Below are 20,362 nucleotides of genomic sequence, written 5' to 3' on the forward strand. Positions count from 1 at the left end.
CAAACTGGTAGCGAAACGGGAATTCGCCATTTTGTGCTTCGTTTTAATTGTTTAGAGACAAAAATTATCGCCGCACATCGGCCACAATGCATGAATATCGCTGAAAAGTCAGCGATATTCATGCATTATCCAGCAAATGCTCTTAGCCATGTTATCCACCTTCCATTGGATAACATGGCTAAAAACTGCTCTGTGCGTGAGCTTTTTTTTTTTTTTTTTGCTGCGTGACGTTTGTTAACGTTCGATTCGATGGAAATCAGGAAGTGTTGACCACCATTTTGTCACTGCGAGTAAATATTTTGTTATAAATGAATCCTTATTGATAAACATTGTCTGCGCCATCTTGCGTTTTTGTCCAATGCCACAATTTTGTCGTGCACGGCAGCCATTTTAGATGCCTTGACCAGGGCCACTCTCTGCACGCCGCCGATCCTCAGCATGGCTCCCCACCCTCGCAAGCATCTCCCCCACGCACTGGTCACCCCCGCTGTTTCTCTCATGCATGCGCCATATACTTCCCCCCATCTGCGCTGCTCTTCTCCGAGAATCACATCCTGTGCCCGCCCGACACCTCCCTTTCACCCTATTCACTACCGCACCCTCTGACACTCCTCTTCCTCTGTGTCCGATTGTCCAGGCCGGACCTAGGCTATCACCTAGCCCTGCGGATGTAGTTTATGGCCCCAGCTGTAGAGTATCCAGACATGCCAACCCTCCCGATTCAGGCGTGAGACTACTGATTTCAGTGCTAGTCTCCCATCTCCCGATTCCTGCAAGCAAAAACCCGGGGGCATATTACCAACAACTAGCGATAATTTTTGTCTCTAACTTGTTTAGAGACAAAAATTATCGCCGCACATCGGCGAATTTTATCGCACATAAACCTTGCTATTAGCAAGGTTTATCGCAAATGCGATAAAAAACGGCCGCAATGCATGAATATCGTTGAAAAGTCAGCGATATTCATGCATTATCCAGCAAATGCTCTTAGCCATGTTATCCACTTCCCATTGGATAACATGGCTAAAACTGCTCAGGGCAGGTGTTAGGTTTTGGAGATATTCGCGCTTAGCGCGAATATCTCCAAAAGTTGGTAATAGGAGATAGCGATGGTTAGGGACTGTTTCCAGTCGCTAAAATCTTGGCACGCCCACTTTGCATGTCATTAGTGATAAATATCACTGATATGCAAAGCGGGGCCCAAGATGGTCGCTATCACCTTTTAGCTGTCACTAACTGGTGTTAGCGACAGCTTGGTAATAGGGGGATAATTTTATCTCTTTTTTTTTTGGCTTTTAAAGCCCAAAAAGCGGAAATAAACCCCCTTGATAATATGCCCCATGATTTCTCGGGGGTTTCAGCTGACAGGGCTTGGTATTGTGTTACGTGCTAATTCTTCCAGGAAACGTCAGAGGGTCGATGCAGGCGTTCTAGAAGGGGTGATAAACCATTTAAGCCTCATGAACAAGCGCGTGGTCTTTTAAAGATTTGTGAAGTACTCGGGGCGGCGGTGTGTGTGTGCCCTCTTTCAGGAGCGGGCGGGGGGGGCACTGCCAGCAACTTGCCAGGCCAGGCAGTGTTCAACACGTGCATCACCCTTTCTCTGCCTGCTATTGCGCTCCATGCTTCGGAAAGGTAAGAAAAAGAACGTGCATTTGAGTTTGAAATGTCCGATCTTGTAGCAGTACACTTGCAAAGCCCACACATGACAATAACCCGATTCAAGGCCCCATTCACCCGATTTTTTAAACATATATAGCACTCCAACAAAGTTAGATTTTAAAACTTTATTAACATTTAACTATAATGAACGGAACAAAAACTGTAAAAACATTTAAACATTTTTCACCCAAAAAAGCAACAATGGTCAGAAGCTGTCTTTTGTGCGAATAGTCCCAAGGCAGCACAACGCGCAGAGTTCTGGACGGCACCCAGGTGATGTCGCCTGGGTGCCGCACTGGTTTTGGGATCCTACAATGCTGCTCCGAAAATTGGCGTGGGGCGTCCCGGGTGGGGCGGGGGGAGGCCTCGTCAGTAGCGGTCTGTTGTGCGAATAGTCCCAAGGCAGCAGAACGCGCTGAGATGTTGATGGCACCCAGGTGATGTCCAGTAAACTGCCGCACTGGTTTTGGTATCCTACAATGCTGCTCCGAAAATTTGCGTGCGGCGGCCCGGGGGGGGGGGGGGGGGCGGCGGCGTGAACGGGCCTCCCCAGGTGGCGGCCATCCAGCTGAGTTGCGCCCGCTCTTGCGGCTACAGCGTCTCGCTCACCATGTTGTTGAGCTGCTCCCACTCTTGCAGTGCAGCGATAGGCGCCTGCCACATGACTCTTAAAATGGCGGACGGCTCTTCGGTTTTGGGCCTGGTGCACTGAAATGGCCCTGGGACACCTTGGAACTCGGACGCTTGCCTGCTAGGGCTTGGGCTCCATTCTCGAAAAGCGTCCCCTCAGCCGTGAAGATTCTACAAAAGTCTTGGGGGGCCCCCGACTCCCGCAGGCTTCCGGTGGGGAGCGGCTGCCATGATTGTTCGCGGAATGACCACGACGGAGCCACGAGATGGTGGTGCTCTCATGCTGACGCCAGCTTCAGTCTGAATGATCCAGAAACAAGGTGGGGCTTTCATCGTTTGGGAAAAAAAAATGTTCTAAACCAATGAAAAGTGTTATTTTTAGGTCATATGACCAAGCCTTCCATCTTTAGGAAACCAAAAGTAAAATGATCCAATGAAAAGTTTTATAAACAAGTCACATGACCGGTTATGCGGCATAGGGCTACAAAAAGCGTAGAAAATCCGTTGGCACGTGAGGCGGCGTCAGTAGCGGACCGATGTGCGAATAGGCCGAAGGCAGCACAACGCGTCGAGATCCGGATGGCACCGAGGTGGTGTCCAGCAAATTGCCGCACTGGTGTGGCCATCCTACAATGCTGCGCCGAAAGACGGCGTGTCCAGCTGAGTTGCGGTCACTCTTGCGGTATAGTGACTCGAACGCGCCGAGATCCGGATGGCACCGAGGTGGTGTCCAGCAAATTGCCGCACTGGTGTGGCCATCCTACAATGCTGCGCCGAAAGACGGCGTGTCCAGCTGAGTTCCGGTCACTCTTGCGGTACAGTGAGTCGAACGCGCCGAGATCCGGATGGCACCGAGGTTGTGTCCAGCAAGTTGCCGCACTGGTGTGGCCATCCTACAATGCTGTGCCGAAAGTCGGCGTGGGGTGCCCCGTTGGCTTATGAGGTGATGTCAGTAGTGGACCGATGTGTGAATAGGTCGGAACCAGCACAAGGCGCCAAGATCCAATTGGCAAGTCCTGGATGTTGAGTGCCATAGTTGAGAGTTCTGAGCAGTGCTTGTAAGACTATCTGAAGCTTATTTGCACCTGCTGCAGCTTCTCTGTTGCCCAAGGTGGTGTCCAGCAAATTGCTGCACTGGTGTGGCCATCCTACAATGCTGCGCCGAAAGACGGCGTGTCCAGCTGAGTTCCGGTCACTCTTGCGGTACAGTGACTCGAACGCTCCGAGATCCGGATGGCACCGAGGTGGTGTCCAGCAAGTTGTCGCACTGGTGTGGCCATCCTACAATGCTGCGCCGAAAGTCAGTGTGGGGTGCCCCGTTGGCTTATGAGGTGATGTCAGTAGTGGACCGATGTGTGAATAGGTCGGAACCAGCACAAGGCGCCCTGCACTGTTGAGCTTTTTTCAATGCCTGTTTTTTGTTGTTTCCCCTCCATCAAAAACAAAAAAATATATAAAACTGTGCAAAAATACAAAAAAATGTTTAGATAAGCAGTGCTTGTAAGACTGTCTGAAGCTCTTTTGCACCTGCTGCAGCTTCACTATTGCCCTGGTGTGGACAAAGATCGCCCATGACTTAGGCTGATTGAGAGTTTGTAGAAAAATGGCTTCAGATTTTCCACATATTACTCTTCAACATTCTTCCTAAATGTGAGACTCACTAGGAGAACGGCTGTTTATCTTTCCTTTCAAAATGCTGCCAACAATATTTTCTGAATGGAAGACACCATCTTGTAGCATAAAGGGCCGAAAGGGGTTCTGGTCTGGTCGATTGTTGGTGGAGACATTTTGACTATATCTTGGACCTGCCCGGCCTCGCCCAAAATGGCGCCGGTATAAATGGGACTCGTAACTCCTTGCCCGCAAATGTATATCTAGAAAATGTTATTGTAAGTGGCCCTGTCTTATTTTAATTACAAAATGTACGTCCACCGATTCCGCAACTGTTAGACACCTTAGTTCTTGCAACCTAATGGCCCGCTCGTTACGTTCCTCTACAGTGTAAATGTCTCCTCATCATATACGATTTCAGTTTGCTCCGTGGCCGGCCCAGGTGGTTATAGGCCCGTATTTGTATACTGACATTTTCACAATAAAGGTTTTTAAAACAAAACACGGTAGTAGTATTTACATTGGTAAAGTTTTTACTTTTAGTCACTGTTTTCGAATCAGTAAAAGGCAAGTGAAATAAAGCAGTCCAATTACATGACGGATAAAAGGTATAATATGTAGGAACGTAGTAAAGATAAATGGTCAAGGGCAGTTGTGTTTTCCACTCCTGCAACATAAAGTGATCAATAAGAATCTGATAATCAGGCGTATCGGCGACTAAGACAGCAGGCCGAGTCTCTTTTACTCAACGGCTCCGTCATGGAACGAAGAAACGCCCTTTTTCTCGAAAAAGGAATATATTTTACTTGCAGGACAGTTGTAAATTTTCCGGGAAAGTACATTAGCCTGGAATATTATAACATATATGTTTTAAAAAAAATAATGTTCGAAAACAATAAAAAGCGTAATTTTTAGGTCATATGACCAAGCTTTTCATCATTAAAATAACAAAAGTAAAATGAACCAATGAAAAGTTTTATTAACAAGTCACATGACCTGTTATGCTTACGTTACGCGCTGCGCGCCGCGCCCCGGATCACTTCCGGGTGCGCTAACGCGGCGTGTCATATAACGCATTACGCTACAACGTAGGTCAAGAATATAGTCAAAATGTCTCCACCAACCAGCGTTCGGAACACAACCCCTTTCAGCAGTCCAAAAAGTTCTGTTAAATGACAACAGAGGGGACAGGCAACAAGAACCATCAGTCAAAGAGGGGAGGGCAAGTTCTTCTCTTCCGGGTCATGTTGGGGCGCTACCGGAACTGATCGAATTGGTAGTCTACAGTGTTTCTGGATGTTTCAGACTAAAGCTGGCGTCAGCATGAGAGCACTACCATCTCGTAGCTCCGTCGTGGCCATTCCACGAGCAGACATGGCAGCCGCTCCCCACCAGAAGCCTGCGGGAGTCGGGGGCCCCCAAGAGTTTTGTAGAATCTTCACGGCTGAGGGGACGCTTTCGAGAATGGGACCCAAGCCCTATCAGGGAAGCGTCCGAGTTCCAAGGTGTCCCAGGGCCATTTTAGTGGACCAGGCCCAAAACCGAAGAGCCGGCCGCCATTTTGAGAGTCCTGTGGCAGCCGCCTATCGCTGCACCGCAAGAGCGGGAACAACTTAACTACATGGTGAGCGAGACGCTGTAGTCGCAAGAGCGGGCGGTAAACAGCTGAATGGCGGAAGAGGCACAGTGTAGCAAAAGCGGGCGGAATGGCAACTAAAACGGTAAAGGGGCGCCCCACTACAGCGTGTCTTCAGGTCAAACGGATTGTGGGACAAAGTCCAGAATAGAAGAGTCATCAAAAGGCAAAAAGTTCCGCCGGACCCCGGGAGCCGGCCGCCTATGTCGGGGGCGATCTCAGGCTACACCAGTGCTATAAGACTTGGGGAGGGGGTCGGAGCCAAGCGTCTTCTCCGAGTCCGTGCCATCACACCGCCCCTCGGGGGCTTCCGTCAAGCGGTTTAGGGAGGTACCATATAACATTGTTTTCAAATGCAGTCAGGTCCACAAACGACCCTCACTTACTTTGAGAATAGTGAAGCTGCAGTAGGTGGAAATAAGCTTCAGACAGTCTTACAAGCACTGCTTTTGTAAACATTTTTTGATTTTTTTGTATTTTTGAACAGTTTTATATATTTTTTTTGTTTTTGATGGAGGGGAAACAACAAAGCACAGGCATTGAAAAAGGCTCAAACTCAGAACTCTGAACTATGGCACCCAACATCCAGGACTTTCCATCCGGATCTTGGCGCCTTGTGCTGCTTCCGACCTATTCACACATCGGTCCACTACTGACATCATCTTATAAACCAACGTTATGTAAATAGTTATTTAATAAAATGTTTTACCCTGTTTCTTTGCTGGTGTGTTGTCTATATTTTTAATATTTGCATAGGGTTTGTCGTTATTTTGGGCGGGGTGGGTGACGGAGCCGAGCTGTCTTGCAGCCCTCATGGTGTGGAGCTCAGTTCATCTCACTATTTTCGTATTTCTCATGAAGGGTTGTTTATAATATTTCTATTTTAGCGAGGTCAAAAAGAGATCCAATTAGTGGCCTATTGATTTTGCTCGATTACTTTTATTTTTTTACACGATTTTTCACGATCTGCAAAGACTAAACAGAGTATTGCGACTTTGTGCTTGTTTGTAAATAGAGAATGAACCAAAGAGAATCAATTGTAAAACAGTAAATGCTTGGATAATAATCAATCAAATGGAGAGACAAGCAGGCAGGACGGATTACAACGGGGGTAAAGGCCTGCGTTAACTACTCTTCACTATCTGCAAAGAGAGAGTACTACTAAGAGAAAAGAGGGGAGGGGGGCAGCGTTCAAAGCACATCAGCGTGCATAAATACGAAAATGTTTTTATCTATCACGTACTTGACATTTTAAAGCTTTTCATATTTGCTATTAAAAAACCAATGAAATTCACAGAAAAAACCATAGGTTATAGTGGATATATAGTTAGGAATTTGCATTTACAAAACCTTGAAAATTCAATGAAAAAACCATTGGTTTTAGGCCATATATAGTTAGGGATTTGCATTTACAAAACCTTATTTTACTCGCATAAAACCATTGAAATTCCATATATAGTTATAAGCGCTAACTATATATCGCGCACCCGCAATCCACTGCTGATGATGTCACATATTACATCATTCATGACATGGTTAGTGACATCACTGATGACATCACTGATGACATCTCAAATGACATCACTGATGACATCACTGAAAACATCTCATTTGACATGACTGATAACATCACTGATGATATCATTCATGTGATAATACCATGAACCTCTTCAGACTCTAATATAACCTTAGATACAATCAGTGTAAACAGACAGTCACAGACTGTCACTCATCCATGGAGTTACTCACACACCTAGTCAGTTATGCCAAAAATCAATCACACCTCCATTTTCTCAACTATACAGTTATACACACCTTACTTATTCAAACATATACTAACACATATTTACTTTACTCTCTTATACAATCTCTGATACATGTTCACAATGATCCATACAGCCACTCACACATTCACTGGCTCTTATGCACAGTTATTTATAGATGTCAACTCTCACATGTTCTGTGTTTTACATATGTACTTAATTTGACATGTAGCACTGAGATATCCATTCACTCACTAATACACTCATGCACAGTCAACCGCCCATACAGCTGTTTGCACATGCACTTTTGAATCTATACATATAGTGAATCAACTACTCACACATCTATGTACAGAGTCACACACCTTCCAGCCACCCATACACACACACTCAGTTTCCCATACAAATACTTGGACAACCAATCAACCCATACAGTTACTCATATAGCTACTGATCAACATATGCAGCAGTTTGTAGAACAACAGATATAATGATGCACAAATTAAAACAGTTTAGTCACTAACCCATGCACTCAGTGAGACACATTTAATCACTCACTCAATCAGTCAGTCATGCACCTAGTAAATCCTTCATCCAGACACTTATATATCCACTCATTCTTCAATATGTAAAACATATTTTAACTTTACAGAAACATACAGTCACTGGATGTTGTAATCAGTGATGTCATCAGTGATGTCATTTGAGATGTCATCAGTGATGTCATCAGTGATGTCACTAACCATGTCATGAATGATGTAATATGTGACATCATCAGCAGTGGATTGCGGGTGCGCGATATATAGTTAGCGCTTATAACTATATATGGAATTTCAATGGTTTTATGCGAGTAAAATAAGGTTTTGTAAATGCAAATCCCTAACTATATATGGCCTAAAACCAATGGTTTTTTCATTGAATTTTCAAGGTTTTGTAAATGCAAATTCCTAACTATATATCCACTATAACCTATGGTTTTTTCTGTGAATATATATATATATATATATATATATATATATATATATATATATATATATATTTGAGCAAATGTCCTGGGACTTGGGTGAGCACGCAACCACCTCCTGCCTTCCAGCTCTACTCGTGCAGCCTGCCGGCTTTAACATCCGTTTATCGTTCGTATTGCCAACGCGTTTCGGGGCCAGACAGCCCCTTCTTCCTGGGCAGACAAAGCTTCAATGAGACCTGCATTGATTCATTCACCAACTTTATTGACAACATTTCCCTCCACTGGGCGTGTTTTCATCTCACGTGCCCCTGGTGCATGATGGGGAATGCAGTTCGTGATGCCGGTAAATTATTCCCTTTAAGTAAGTTCATTAATGCTTTCCCTTTGTCATTATATACAGTTTTGTTAATCCTCTGAGTGAGGTACCGGATGAAAGTAAGCAGGCTTGATCCGCACTTTGGAAGTGGTGCTGCGCTGTCGTGAACAGTTCCGACATAGCCTACTTGCTGTTGATTGTTGTTCTCTCCAGCCCGTAGTGGTGCCTCTCCCCGCGGCCAGGCAGCCGCGTGAATATGTTTGAGCAAATGTCCTGGGACTTGGGTGAGCACGCAACCACCTCCTGCCTTCCAGCTCTACTCGTGCAGCCTGCCGGCTTTAACATCCGTTTATCGTTCGTATTGCCAACGCGTTTCGGGGCCAGACAGCCCCTTCTTCCTGGGCAGACAAAGCTTCAATGAGACCTGCATTGATTCATTCACCAACTTTATTGACAACATTTCCCTCCACTGGGCGTGTTTTCATCTCACGTGCCCCTGGTGCATGATGGGGAATGCAGTTCGTGATGCCGGTAAATTATTCCCTTTAAGTAAGTTCATTAATGCTTTCCCTTTGTCATTATATACAGTTTTGTTAATCCTCTGAGTGAGGTACCGGATGAAAGTAAGCAGGCTTGATCCGCACTTTGGAAGTGGTGCTGCGCTGTCGTGAACAGTTCCGACATAGCCTACTTGCTGTTGATTGTTGTTCTCTCCAGCCCGTAGTGGTGCCTCTCCCCGCCGCCAGGCAGCCGCGTGAATATATTTGAGCAAATGTCCTGGGACTTGGGTGAGCACGCAACCACCTCCTGCCTTCCAGCTCTACTCGTGCAGCCTGCCGGCTTTAACATCCGTTTATCGTTCGTATTGCCAACGCGTTTCGGAGCCAGACAGCCCCTTCTTCCTGGGCAGACAAAGCTTCAATGAGACCTGCATTGATTCATTCACCAACTTTATTGACAACATTTCCCTCCACTGGGCGTGTTTTCATCTCACGTGCCCCTGGTGCATGATGGGGAATGCAGTTCGTGATGCCGGTAAATTATTCCCTTTAAGTAAGTTCATTAATGCTTTCCCTTTGTCATTATATACAGTTTTGTTAATCCTCTGAGTGAGGTACCGGATGAAAGTAAGCAGGCTTGATCCGCACTTTGGAAGTGGTGCTGCGCTGTCGTGAACAGTTCCGACATAGCCTACTTGCTGTTGATTGTTGTTCTCTCCAGCCCGTAGTGGTGCCTCTCCCCGCGGCCAGGCAGCCGCGTGAATATGTTTGAGCAGTGGAGGGAAATGTTGTCAATAAAGTTGGTGAATGAATCAATGCAGGTCTCATTGAAGCTTTGTCTGCCCAGGAAGAAGGGGCTGTCTGGCCCCGAAACGCGTTGGCAATACGAACGACAAACGGATGTTAAAGCCGGCAGGCTGCACGAGTAGAGCTGGAAGGCAGGAGGTGGTTGCGTGCTCACCCAAGTCCCAGGACATTTGCTCAAACATATTCACGCGGCTGCCTGGCCGCGGGGAGAGGCACCACTACGGGCTGGAGAGAACAACAATCAACAGCAAGTAGGCTATGTCGGAACTGTTCACGACAGCGCAGCACCACTTCCAAAGTGCGGATCAAGCCTGCTTACTTTCATCCGGTACCTCACTCAGAGGATTAACAAAACTGTATATAATGACAAAGAGAAAGCATTAATGAACTTACTTAAAGGGAATAATTTACCGGCATCACAAACTGCATTCCCCATCATGCACCAGGGGCACGTGAGATGAAAACACGCCAAGTGGAGGGAAATGTTGTCAATAAAGTTGGTGAATGAATCAATGCAGGTCTCATTGAAGCTTTGTCTGCCCAGGAAGAAGGGGCTGTCTGGCCCCGAAACGCGTTGGCAATACGAACGACAAACGGATGTTAAAGCCGGCAGGCTGCACGAGTAGAGCTGGAAGGCAGGAGGTGGTTGCGTGCTCACCCAAGTCCCAGGACATTTCCTCAAACATATATATATATATATATATATATATGACAAACACCATTCCTCCACTCTTTAGAAAGAAAGGCACTGCTCACGGGACTTTCAGGCACACGAAGGTTTAATCTTCATTACATCACAGTGGCAATTTGCAGCAAGTCCTTTACAAAACCCAACGCGTTTCAGCTGACTCGGCAGCCTTGTTCACGGGTAAGTAGCTGGATTGTGGCGTTTTGCGCTTGACTGCGCGCCCTTTGAAGACTACCAGATTCCAAAGTAGTCCCCATTTACTACAATCCCCATCATGCAACATAACACCTTTCTGTTCCGATTTGGTGCAATTCATTTTCCCAATTGTATTTATTTCGGGGACTTTGCAGTCATTCAGGAAACTTTTAGCAGGTGTTCAATGATGCATATAGTTTACAAATAATGCCGCTGTGCCACTCTTTCAAAGTCTGTAAAAACACCACGTGTGGCCTCCAGTCCATAGTGAAAGAGCAACTCACTTTCACTCCCTTGCTTGCATCTCGCTTTTTTTAAACGGCTGAAATCTTCATACCTTTATTTTCACATAAGCGAGATGCAGGCAAGGGAGTGCAAATTGCCACTGTGATGTAATGAAGATTAAACCTTCGTGTGCCTGAAAGTCCCGTGAGCAGTGCCTTTCTTTCTAAAGAGTGGAGGAATGGTGTTTGTCGTGTTTATAGGGGTGCTCCGTCCCCTAGCACTGCCTGCCCTGTGGGATTGAGGCTCCTTTACGGGGAAAAGGATGTTTATATATATATATGTATATATATATATATATATATATATATATATATATATAATATTTTGCATTGTTTCAGTTAGAATAATTGTTGCATTCTAAGATATTGAGCCTTGTACATACATGTTTTGTGGTCCACTGTATGTTTTAAATTCTATACTTGAATACATTTTACTAATAATATGAACTTTTTCTGATACAATGTGCATTTAACCACATTTTGTGCTCCAAATAAATTTGGATTTTAATATTTGGGATTGCTTGTAGCAATTTCCACTTTGTGGTAGCAGGATTGTAGTCTTAGTTATATTAAATACTAACCACAATATTTATGGCTTTGTGCGAGTATGTTATTTAATAATAATAATAATAAAAAAACCATTTATTGAGCGCCTGGTTACACTGAACAGTGTGTCCCCGCGCTATAGAACCCCATCATTAGACCATCATACCAGCCAGACCAGTAGAATCTCTAACCAGACACAGACCGCTAGTCTTTAGGGAAGAGATGCGTCTTAAGTTTCAAGCGGAATCTCCTCTCGGAGGGTTCCATCCGCAATTCAAGGGGTAGTTTATTCCAGTAGGAGGCCGCTAAATAACAAAATGAACGGCCGCCCATTTTGGCTTTAAAAATGCGAGGAACTGAAAACAGCATACTGCCCAGTGACCTTAAGTGACGTTTTGGGCGGTGGATGCTGAGGAGCTTGTTCAGATAAGGAGGTCCTTTCCCTTGTGCAATTCGATGGGAAATGCACATGGCCTTAAATTTCCACTGCTACCATTGTAATACGCTATGCTTCACATGCTGGATTATCTCAGATAGTAGTCTGGAGTGAGTAACAAATAGTGTAAATCACACCTGTTTCTGTTGTTAGAGCTGGCTGGCCCAGGGAGCGGCGGTCCTGATCCAGAATTCGGGATTACAGTGGACACGCGGATCCAGGAAATATCTTGGGAGACCATTTACTGGTAGAAGAGATGGAGCTGAACATAGGCAAAATACTGCAGAATGCAGGGCACTTGCTTCCTTTCTGGTGGCGATTGCCTGTCACTTATAGCAGTGGTTCCCACGCTTTTTTGACCCGCGGCTCTCTTGACCCATTGGCCATTGCATGTGGCTCCCCACTGTTATTTTTTGGGGGGAGTGGATGAAAGCCTGGCCTCGGGACTACTTGCATTTTTCTCCCTGAAAATAATGGGGATGTAGCTGAGGAAGATATTATAATCATACATGCAGGGTGTTTCATATTACTAAGGTGGCGCCTTTAATAAAATATTCCTAGTTACACTCTTTGCCCATGCCATTTTAATAGTACCTTCTCAAACTTTTTAATCCCACTTACAGTGCTAGATAGCACCCCTATGCATGTAGGCCCCATTGCCAAAGTGTTTCTACGCTTGAAGAATATTTGCATGCACTTCTATTTCTACCCATGTCATACGTGCAATAGGGTTAAGTGACTAAATATTGAGGGATATAATATAGAATGCCGAAAATATCGAAGTATAGAATCTAGAATCCCTATCTACAAACAGGTAAGTACTAAAATATCGAATCCAGAATATAGAATGCTAAAATATAGTTAACTAAAATATAGAATTTTTAATATGTATTAAAACTAATATAAAAGTAATTAAATATAAAAAAACAATTAAATAAAACCTACTTAAAATAATGTAAAAAAGCTTAAATGTAAACATAATAAATGTAATATAAAAAGTAGAGATTTTGTTGGATAGTGAGAATGTAAAAATTACTATTCCCACTCCAGTGAGTGCAACAGTAGGGAAAGCGTTGGATAGCGGGAGGATAATAATTACTATTCCTACTCCAGAGAGTGCAACAGTAGGGAAAGTGTTGGATAGCGGAAGGGTAAAAATTACTATTCCCACTCCACTGAGTGCAACAGTAGGAAAAGCGTTGGATAGCGGGTGGGTAAAAATTACTATTCCCACTCCAGTGAGTGCAACAGTAGGGAAAACATTGGATAGCGTCGGGATAAAAATTACTATTCCCACTCCTGAAAGTGCATCAGTAGAGAAAGTAACGATTTAATATTGAAGGAAGATTAAATTATCAATACCAACAAAAAATTGATTAAAACTAATTACCAATTAATAGAAATTAATTACCAATTAAAAAAAAGAATTACCAATTAATACAAATTAATTACCAATTAATAAATAATTATCAATTAATTATCAATACATATAAATAAAAATAAATATTTACTTTATTACAATGAAATTACTTCCCACCCTATTCCCCTATAAACCCATAACCCGCTCCAAATAATAAATACAATTAACATAATTATCAATTAATAAAAATTAGTTACCAATTAATACAAATTAATTACCAATTAATAATTATCAAGCAATTATCAATACATATAAATAACAATAAATATTAACTTTATTACAATTAAATTACTTCCCACCCTATTCCCCTATAAACCCACAACTCGCTTCAAATAAATAATACAGTTAACATAATTATCAATTAATAAAAATGAATTACCAATTAATAAAAATGAATTACCAATTAATAAAAATAAATTACCAATTAATAAAAATTAATTACCCATCAATAAAAATTAATTACCAATTAATAATTATCACTCAATGATCAATACATATACATAAAAAATATTTAATTACTTCCCACCTTATTCCCCTATAAACCCACAACCCGCTACGGAATTAAATTATGCACAAATAAAATAACATAACATTCATTACTTTAAAAATATTAAACATACATTATAAAATTAATAGATCATTTTAATACATGTACTATATACATAACACAAAAAAATGTGATGTTATGGAAATCGATATTTTAAATTGGATATTATGGAAATCGATATTTCCTACCCTAAATTCGATATTCTGACCTATCGATATTTTGGTAATTTGATATTCTGTCCTATCTATATATATTATGGAGTCGATATTCTGTCCAGTCTATGTTTTGGATTCTATATTTTGGTCGTTCACCCTGCAGTAGACCTCTCTCAGCAGGGCGACTCACGAATTTGTAAACCACATACAGCTTTATTTTCCCTGTCTTCTTCCTAAAATTGCCTCCAAATCAATGCAAGTAAAATAAATTCTTTAGTTGTTTTTTTTTTTTTTTAAACGTCCCTCTTTCTTGCTTCCAAATGTTGGCATTCTGCTGTATATGGTGTTTTAATACCCCGTGCTCAAGGAGAGTGCCAGCCTGTCTAGAAATGTGTGTGTACTGAAAGAAATGTGTACTGGAAGTACCTTTCATTCAAGTACGATAGCGCCGAGCGCCGAGACACCCATCTGGGTATTTGCGCGCTCTAAAAATCGCATTAAATAAATAAACTACTTAATAAAAATTAGTGTGTTTAATAGACAGGACAACTGTACTTTTCTGTTAAATGGCATTGGTGTAAAATGCATTTGGAAAAAACAAAACTATTAACGAGTCTAAGAAAAAAAATCAGGCATCTTCTGCCTACTTTGGGAGTGTTGAAACGTGGGGATCCAGTGAAATATGGAGCTCATCTCCCTCAACATGCCATCAAATAAGCACTACGTTTACAGTTGTAGGCATGTCACTTACAAATCTTCATCATCATGCGTTCAAGTCTATTAGTTCAACTGAAGCCAACAGTCCCTTCAACATTAAATGCGTTAATGTTTTGGTGCCCGGCTCCCCTGGTTAGGTTTGGTGGCTCCCCAAGGAGCCACAGCGCACAATTTGGGAACCACTGACTTATAGGTAGAGAGGCTGTTAAAATCCTACTCCCCAGATGCCTCTACAAATTCAGGTATAATGGGCCTGCTCCCCGTACATACATTCTGCAAGATTTATAAGATTACTGCCTTTAACAGATGCCGTCCCAGTGCTAAATTCAGTACACCGAAGCAGCCGTTTCAACAGGACAGGTTAGCTCTGACTGCTGCTACCTGGTGGCTCAGGTGCAATTCCTGCTGCAGTGGATAGATCGGACCTCTAGCCGAGAGAGAGAATTAAATGGAAGGTAGCTACCCAGATTGTTCACTACAAGTTGTACACATGGCCCTGAAACATGAGAATCAGGAGAGCCCCTATTTGAAATTCCGATGTCACACATATGGGACCGTGTGTGTGAACATTATTAAAGAGACGCCTTTTATGGCAGATACTAAAATATGGGGCCACTGCATATCCAGAAATTAAAGAGGAAGGCTACTGGGTGAATTGTGGGATTGGGGGTGCATGCCTCACATTGGACGATATGTATGAAGGACAGAATTAAAAATTTGAGGGGGCTAAACAAAAATTTGCATTAAGTGCTGGAAAGTTCATGACTTTCTCTAAATTAATGAGCAGTTAGACGGACCTGGAAGGGATTCCCTAAATGCATCCCCTTGAATCTACTATCAAGTCTGCTTTGACTGGCCTTACGAAGGATGGACGACCCGTATCTTATATTTATGAAGCAAAGTTGCGGGATCCTGTAGCTCGTCCGCTGAACATCAGGGAGAAATGGGAACAGGATGCTTGCTCACTGTATTTAGTGGTGTCATGGGGATGAGACTTGCATTTACAATGGATTAAGTTGGCATGAGCTTATTACAAGTTTAAACGCCATTTTTCCTTTCTGCTGCTTCTGCACACGGCACACATTATTATAAATGTTTAGAGTTTAGTAGAGTGTTTTGCTTCACACGAGAATAATATGTTTTTCTATATTAGCAGCCTTGCTTGGTAAGCTTTGTCTGAACAGTCAGTGCTGAGGCCTTCAAGGTTATTTCAACACAGTGGTTGTTGTTCGGCATCAGCACACGTTCTAGACATAACATATATGCAACTGTGCCCACCTCGGAGTTTGGCATGTTTTAATAATGCACTGCGTAGGCAGGATCACACACACTTGGAGAACATTCGCATGCAGAGAGCTGGTGCAGAAATTGATGTGATCCATTTCTGCTAGGACCAGAGGTATGGAGCCGCCCTTGTAATCCAAAGAGACCTTCTGTAGATATAAAATAACCTACTAGTAAAGGGGGTGAGATATAGGTGTATTCTAACCTGATTCCATTTAGCATTGTAACAAGATATTACAATACAAAAGACTGTTTCTGACAATGTATGGTTTCGTCTCATTCAGTTCAAAGTATTGCACAGGGTGTATTTCACCCCAGCCATACTGTAAAGGATATTCCCGACTAAGTCAGAGGAATGCTTGAACTGCCACTAGGATGGAGCAAATTTTCTACAAATGATGCGGGCTTCCCCGTTGGTCAAGTACTATTGGATATAGGCGGTTACTGACTTAACGGAGGTAGTTCTGAGAGCTGGTATCCTGTTCATTGTCGCACTGTATACATGGCTTACTTCGTAGATAGAAGCTATACATTTTAGCCCTTTGGTTATTGCTGGTAAAGCCGCCTATACTGATAGGCTGCAAGTACGAGCCCCCTCTCTAGACCTGTAGAAGAGATGCAAAAGTATGAATACTGGCAGAAGAAATTTGTATGAAGTTGGTATAGAGGGATGAGAATGTGCCTGGTGATTTACAGATATGGCAGGAAATGTCTAATAATCGGAGGGCTTATTATGGCTAGATCCCACATACGTCTCACAAATCTAAAATGTATCTATTTATGGGCAAAAGCTCCTGCTGAAGATTACAATTTATTGTTGGTTGGGCGAAACAATGCCTGTAAATGCACTATTTGATGTGTTTGCACTGTGCTGACCCTGTGGTTCTGTTTTGTAAAAGAAACCTCTATAAAATGTGTTTAAGGGAAAAGGGAAGAGAATAGCTGTGGCGATAACATTTCTCATATATATGGAAAAAGAAATGTGAACGGAGGCTCCTTCACCAGACCTCATCCTTCCCAACAAAAGCAAGTTGGGCATTTTCACTACAGAAAACAGTACTTCCTGGTCTCTAGTGTGTGTGCTCCGCCTGGAACTGAGGCGTGGTCCTTTAGAAGGTGCTTCTCTTCTCGGCTGGTTGGAAACTTTGTATTCATCTTTTTGCCCCTCCAGTTGACTCCCTTCATTCAAAATGCCTGTGTGAAATTCATATCAATCACTTCTAAGTTGATTCTGATAGCTCCATTGTGCCCCCCACCCACGTCCCCTGATTGAACCATCTGTTTGGTTCACAACACTCCTGCCCCACTCACAACTTCTTTCAGGAGCTTACAGATATGCTAGTCCAGTAAGAGGGCGGGGCTAGTTGGAAAGGAAAGAAGGCATGCTGACAAAGCAACAAGCATTGGCAAAGCCAACAGGCCTTGTCAGTAACATGCAAGTGCCAAGCTGTTGGCTTTGCCAATTTTCGTCTGTAAAGTATTGTCAGTACACAGCGTGCGAGTTTGCACAATGTGTGTTTGGTATGCAAGGTTTGAATGCTTCCTGTTAGTATTTGTGGTGTGTTCAGCGTTCATGCTATATACTGTTATGTATAAATGGTGTCAAGTGTGATTTATGTTTGTTGTGAGTGTGCCTCAGTGTTGAGTAATGCGGGCTTCCGTTTTTTGTATGTGCAGGAATGTGTGTGTGTTGTAGTGTGCGTGCCTTCCTCTGCTATATGTGATTTTGTTGCTGGGTGTGTGCCTTAGCAATCTGTGTTTTTATTGTGATGCAAATTATAATGGATAGTCATTTCTATGTGGTGTGTTGCCTTTTCTAAAGTGTGGTCTGCATTTGTGTAATGTGCTTTTTGGGCGAGGGAGGTTTGTACTAAAGTGTGGTTTGGAGTATTTATCGCCTATAAATGGGTGCATTGGTGTTGTATGTATGAGTAGGGGTGAAGCAGAGAAAGGGAGGGCGGAACAAAAGGGTGCAGCGAGTAACTGGAAAAACGTCATCATGACAGTTGCCTGGTCCGTTAGTTTCTCCTGCAATCAGTGTTTTGGAACGAGGGCCTTCAAAGGTTACGCTAAAGAGTTGTGGCGAACCCGGTAGGTACTGGACAGTAAATTAATGGATGCCGGGTACCACAGTTAGCAGGACGAGCCTGTGACTGGGAAATATACATCTTCAGAATCATCGTGCAGAATGGAGAGTGCTTCCCACCACAGACTCAGGGATACAAACTCTTCCATTGTGTGAAGTGTCTGCGCTATTTGCTCATGGCAGGGGATAGTCATTGATTCCTTTCGGGGACTGTTTTTTTGTTACATGTAAGACTATTGGTGTGGACAAAAAGCAGCAAAATTAGCCAAAAATAATGGGATGTACAAAGTTTGTCTGTGTGAACTGTGTGAAAAAGTGTCACACTTTCGAAATACATAGGAAAGGGTTAACATGACGTGGCTGTGCTGCTAAGCCAAGGATTTTTTTTCTCCGTATTTGCTATACTGTGGCTGTTTTGGGGAATAATTTCCTATTTGTACGCAGTGCATCGCGGTCATGAAGGCAGATCTTGTAGGAAGTTTCCGTGGTATTTGAACTTGTGTCGGTGCTGCTATTCCAGCAACTGTGTGTGGTGGAACTAGAAGCACAGGGGTAAAAGTGAGGACGCTGTGGTACTGTTCACTGGTGAGAGCAACATAAATGCAAGCAATGGAAGGGCACAGTACTTTGGCCATGCTCCTGGGGATAGGCAAACACAAAAGAGGACTTAAAAGCAAATGCAAGCTAGATGAAGCCAACCAGCTGTTAACAATGGTCTGGCTCTAAGCCCCTTGTATGTTAACAAAATGCTGGCAAGCTACAGTGCATTTGCTGGCTCAGGTGAAACCTGAAAATAGCCTTCCTAGTCCTTGCACTCCTCCTGCATAGCACCTTCCTAGTTGTCCTCTCATCAGATTCTGTGCTACAATGATAACATTTTGGAAAAATCATGTGGACATTGGATGTGCCGGTTGGTGACGCCTGTGTAGTGGGTGGGGCTCACCTAGTGACAGAAATGTAGTGTGTTAGGCTCACTCTATTGACCTCATTAGTTTTAGAGAATCTTTTTCCAGTCCTACTTGTGCAGGTTGAGCTCAGAAAATAGTGCCGGAAGAGCAAGGACTTAAAATACTGTGTTTGCCTGAGAGTAACATTTCCTGTCTTTCATACTCATTTTGTCTAATTTTTCTCCATCCCCAGGTGTTTGGCATCATTTTCACCATCAGCCAGGGGCAAATCATCGACGACTACGGCACCTTAGCTGGAAACATATTTCTGTGCGCTTTCCTGCTGGTTGGGTTGATCATTACAGGTATGCAGACTTCAGCAGCCATCATTGAGACCCTTGTTCTGCTCTGAATGCACTGCTTGTTGTTTCCTGCAGTTTTTAGGTCTCGCCTGGCGTGGCGAGAGATTTTGTGGATGAGGGGTTTTCAAAAAGGGACTCGAAACCCGGCCTCTCCTTTCCATTGGCTGACATCACTGGGTATGCTAAACGGTGGCCTGCCATTGGAAATTAGGGTTTTTTGTTGACGCCCTTTTGCCTCCGATCCGGACTGGGTAGCCTGCTTTGCTGTTGTCGCAAAGCAATTTCTTATCTTTATGGGGGTCAGCCATCTGTTTTCACTCAGCCCCGTGAACAAGCGGCTGAATAAAAACAGGTGGCGAGAACTTGTCTGCTGGGGCATGCGAAGAGTACTCCTTGCTCCTAACACTTCACAGTTTGCTCAAGCTTGAATGCGATGATTTGAACCCGGCTTCGATCTCTGAAGCTGAATCCCTAGACAAGATGTACATCCCCACGAAGCGTGACTTCAGCACAGACTCAGGAGTGGAAGTTTGTGCGTAGTTAGAAGTTTTATATTTTATACCAAAAATGTGTAAAAACGTAATTCAATCAGTTAATACGTAAACAAGAAAGTGGGCGGACCAGGCAATAGCAGTAGCGCTCTTGTCGGAATTTTTGCCTGGAACTGGTGAAGTGTGTCAAGGGCTGGACAATGCTGCTGTTGTACTTGCTTACAGTTGCAGAGACACGCTTTCTGTTACACCACGAGCTATGCAGCCCGTGGCAGGAGAACGGAAGAGAGTGTCATCTTTGATAATAAATAACTTGTCCTAATCGCTAATGCAGTATCTGCGAATCACAAAATTGCCCTGATGCATGTGTAA

The 20,362-nt window shown here is 43.5% G+C and overlaps 1 protein-coding gene across 4 annotated transcripts in view; it reads left to right on the forward strand.

Moving 5' to 3' along the window:
• The window catches only part of FLVCR2 (FLVCR choline and putative heme transporter 2), a 505,902-nt gene that overhangs the window by 390,985 nt on the left and 94,555 nt on the right, over positions 1-20,362 (forward strand). For all 4 annotated transcript variants that reach the window (XM_086937519.1, XM_086937521.1, XM_086937520.1 and 1 more), the window contains exon 9: positions 19,391-19,502. In XM_086937519.1, the coding sequence (XP_086793645.1) occupies positions 19,391-19,502 (112 nt within the window). The remainder of the gene's footprint in view (positions 1-19,390; positions 19,503-20,362) is intronic.

The sequence above is a fragment of the Lissotriton vulgaris genome, chromosome 9 (assembly GCF_964263255.1).
Source record: "Lissotriton vulgaris chromosome 9, aLisVul1.2, whole genome shotgun sequence".
Lineage (NCBI taxonomy): Eukaryota > Metazoa > Chordata > Amphibia > Caudata > Salamandridae > Lissotriton > Lissotriton vulgaris.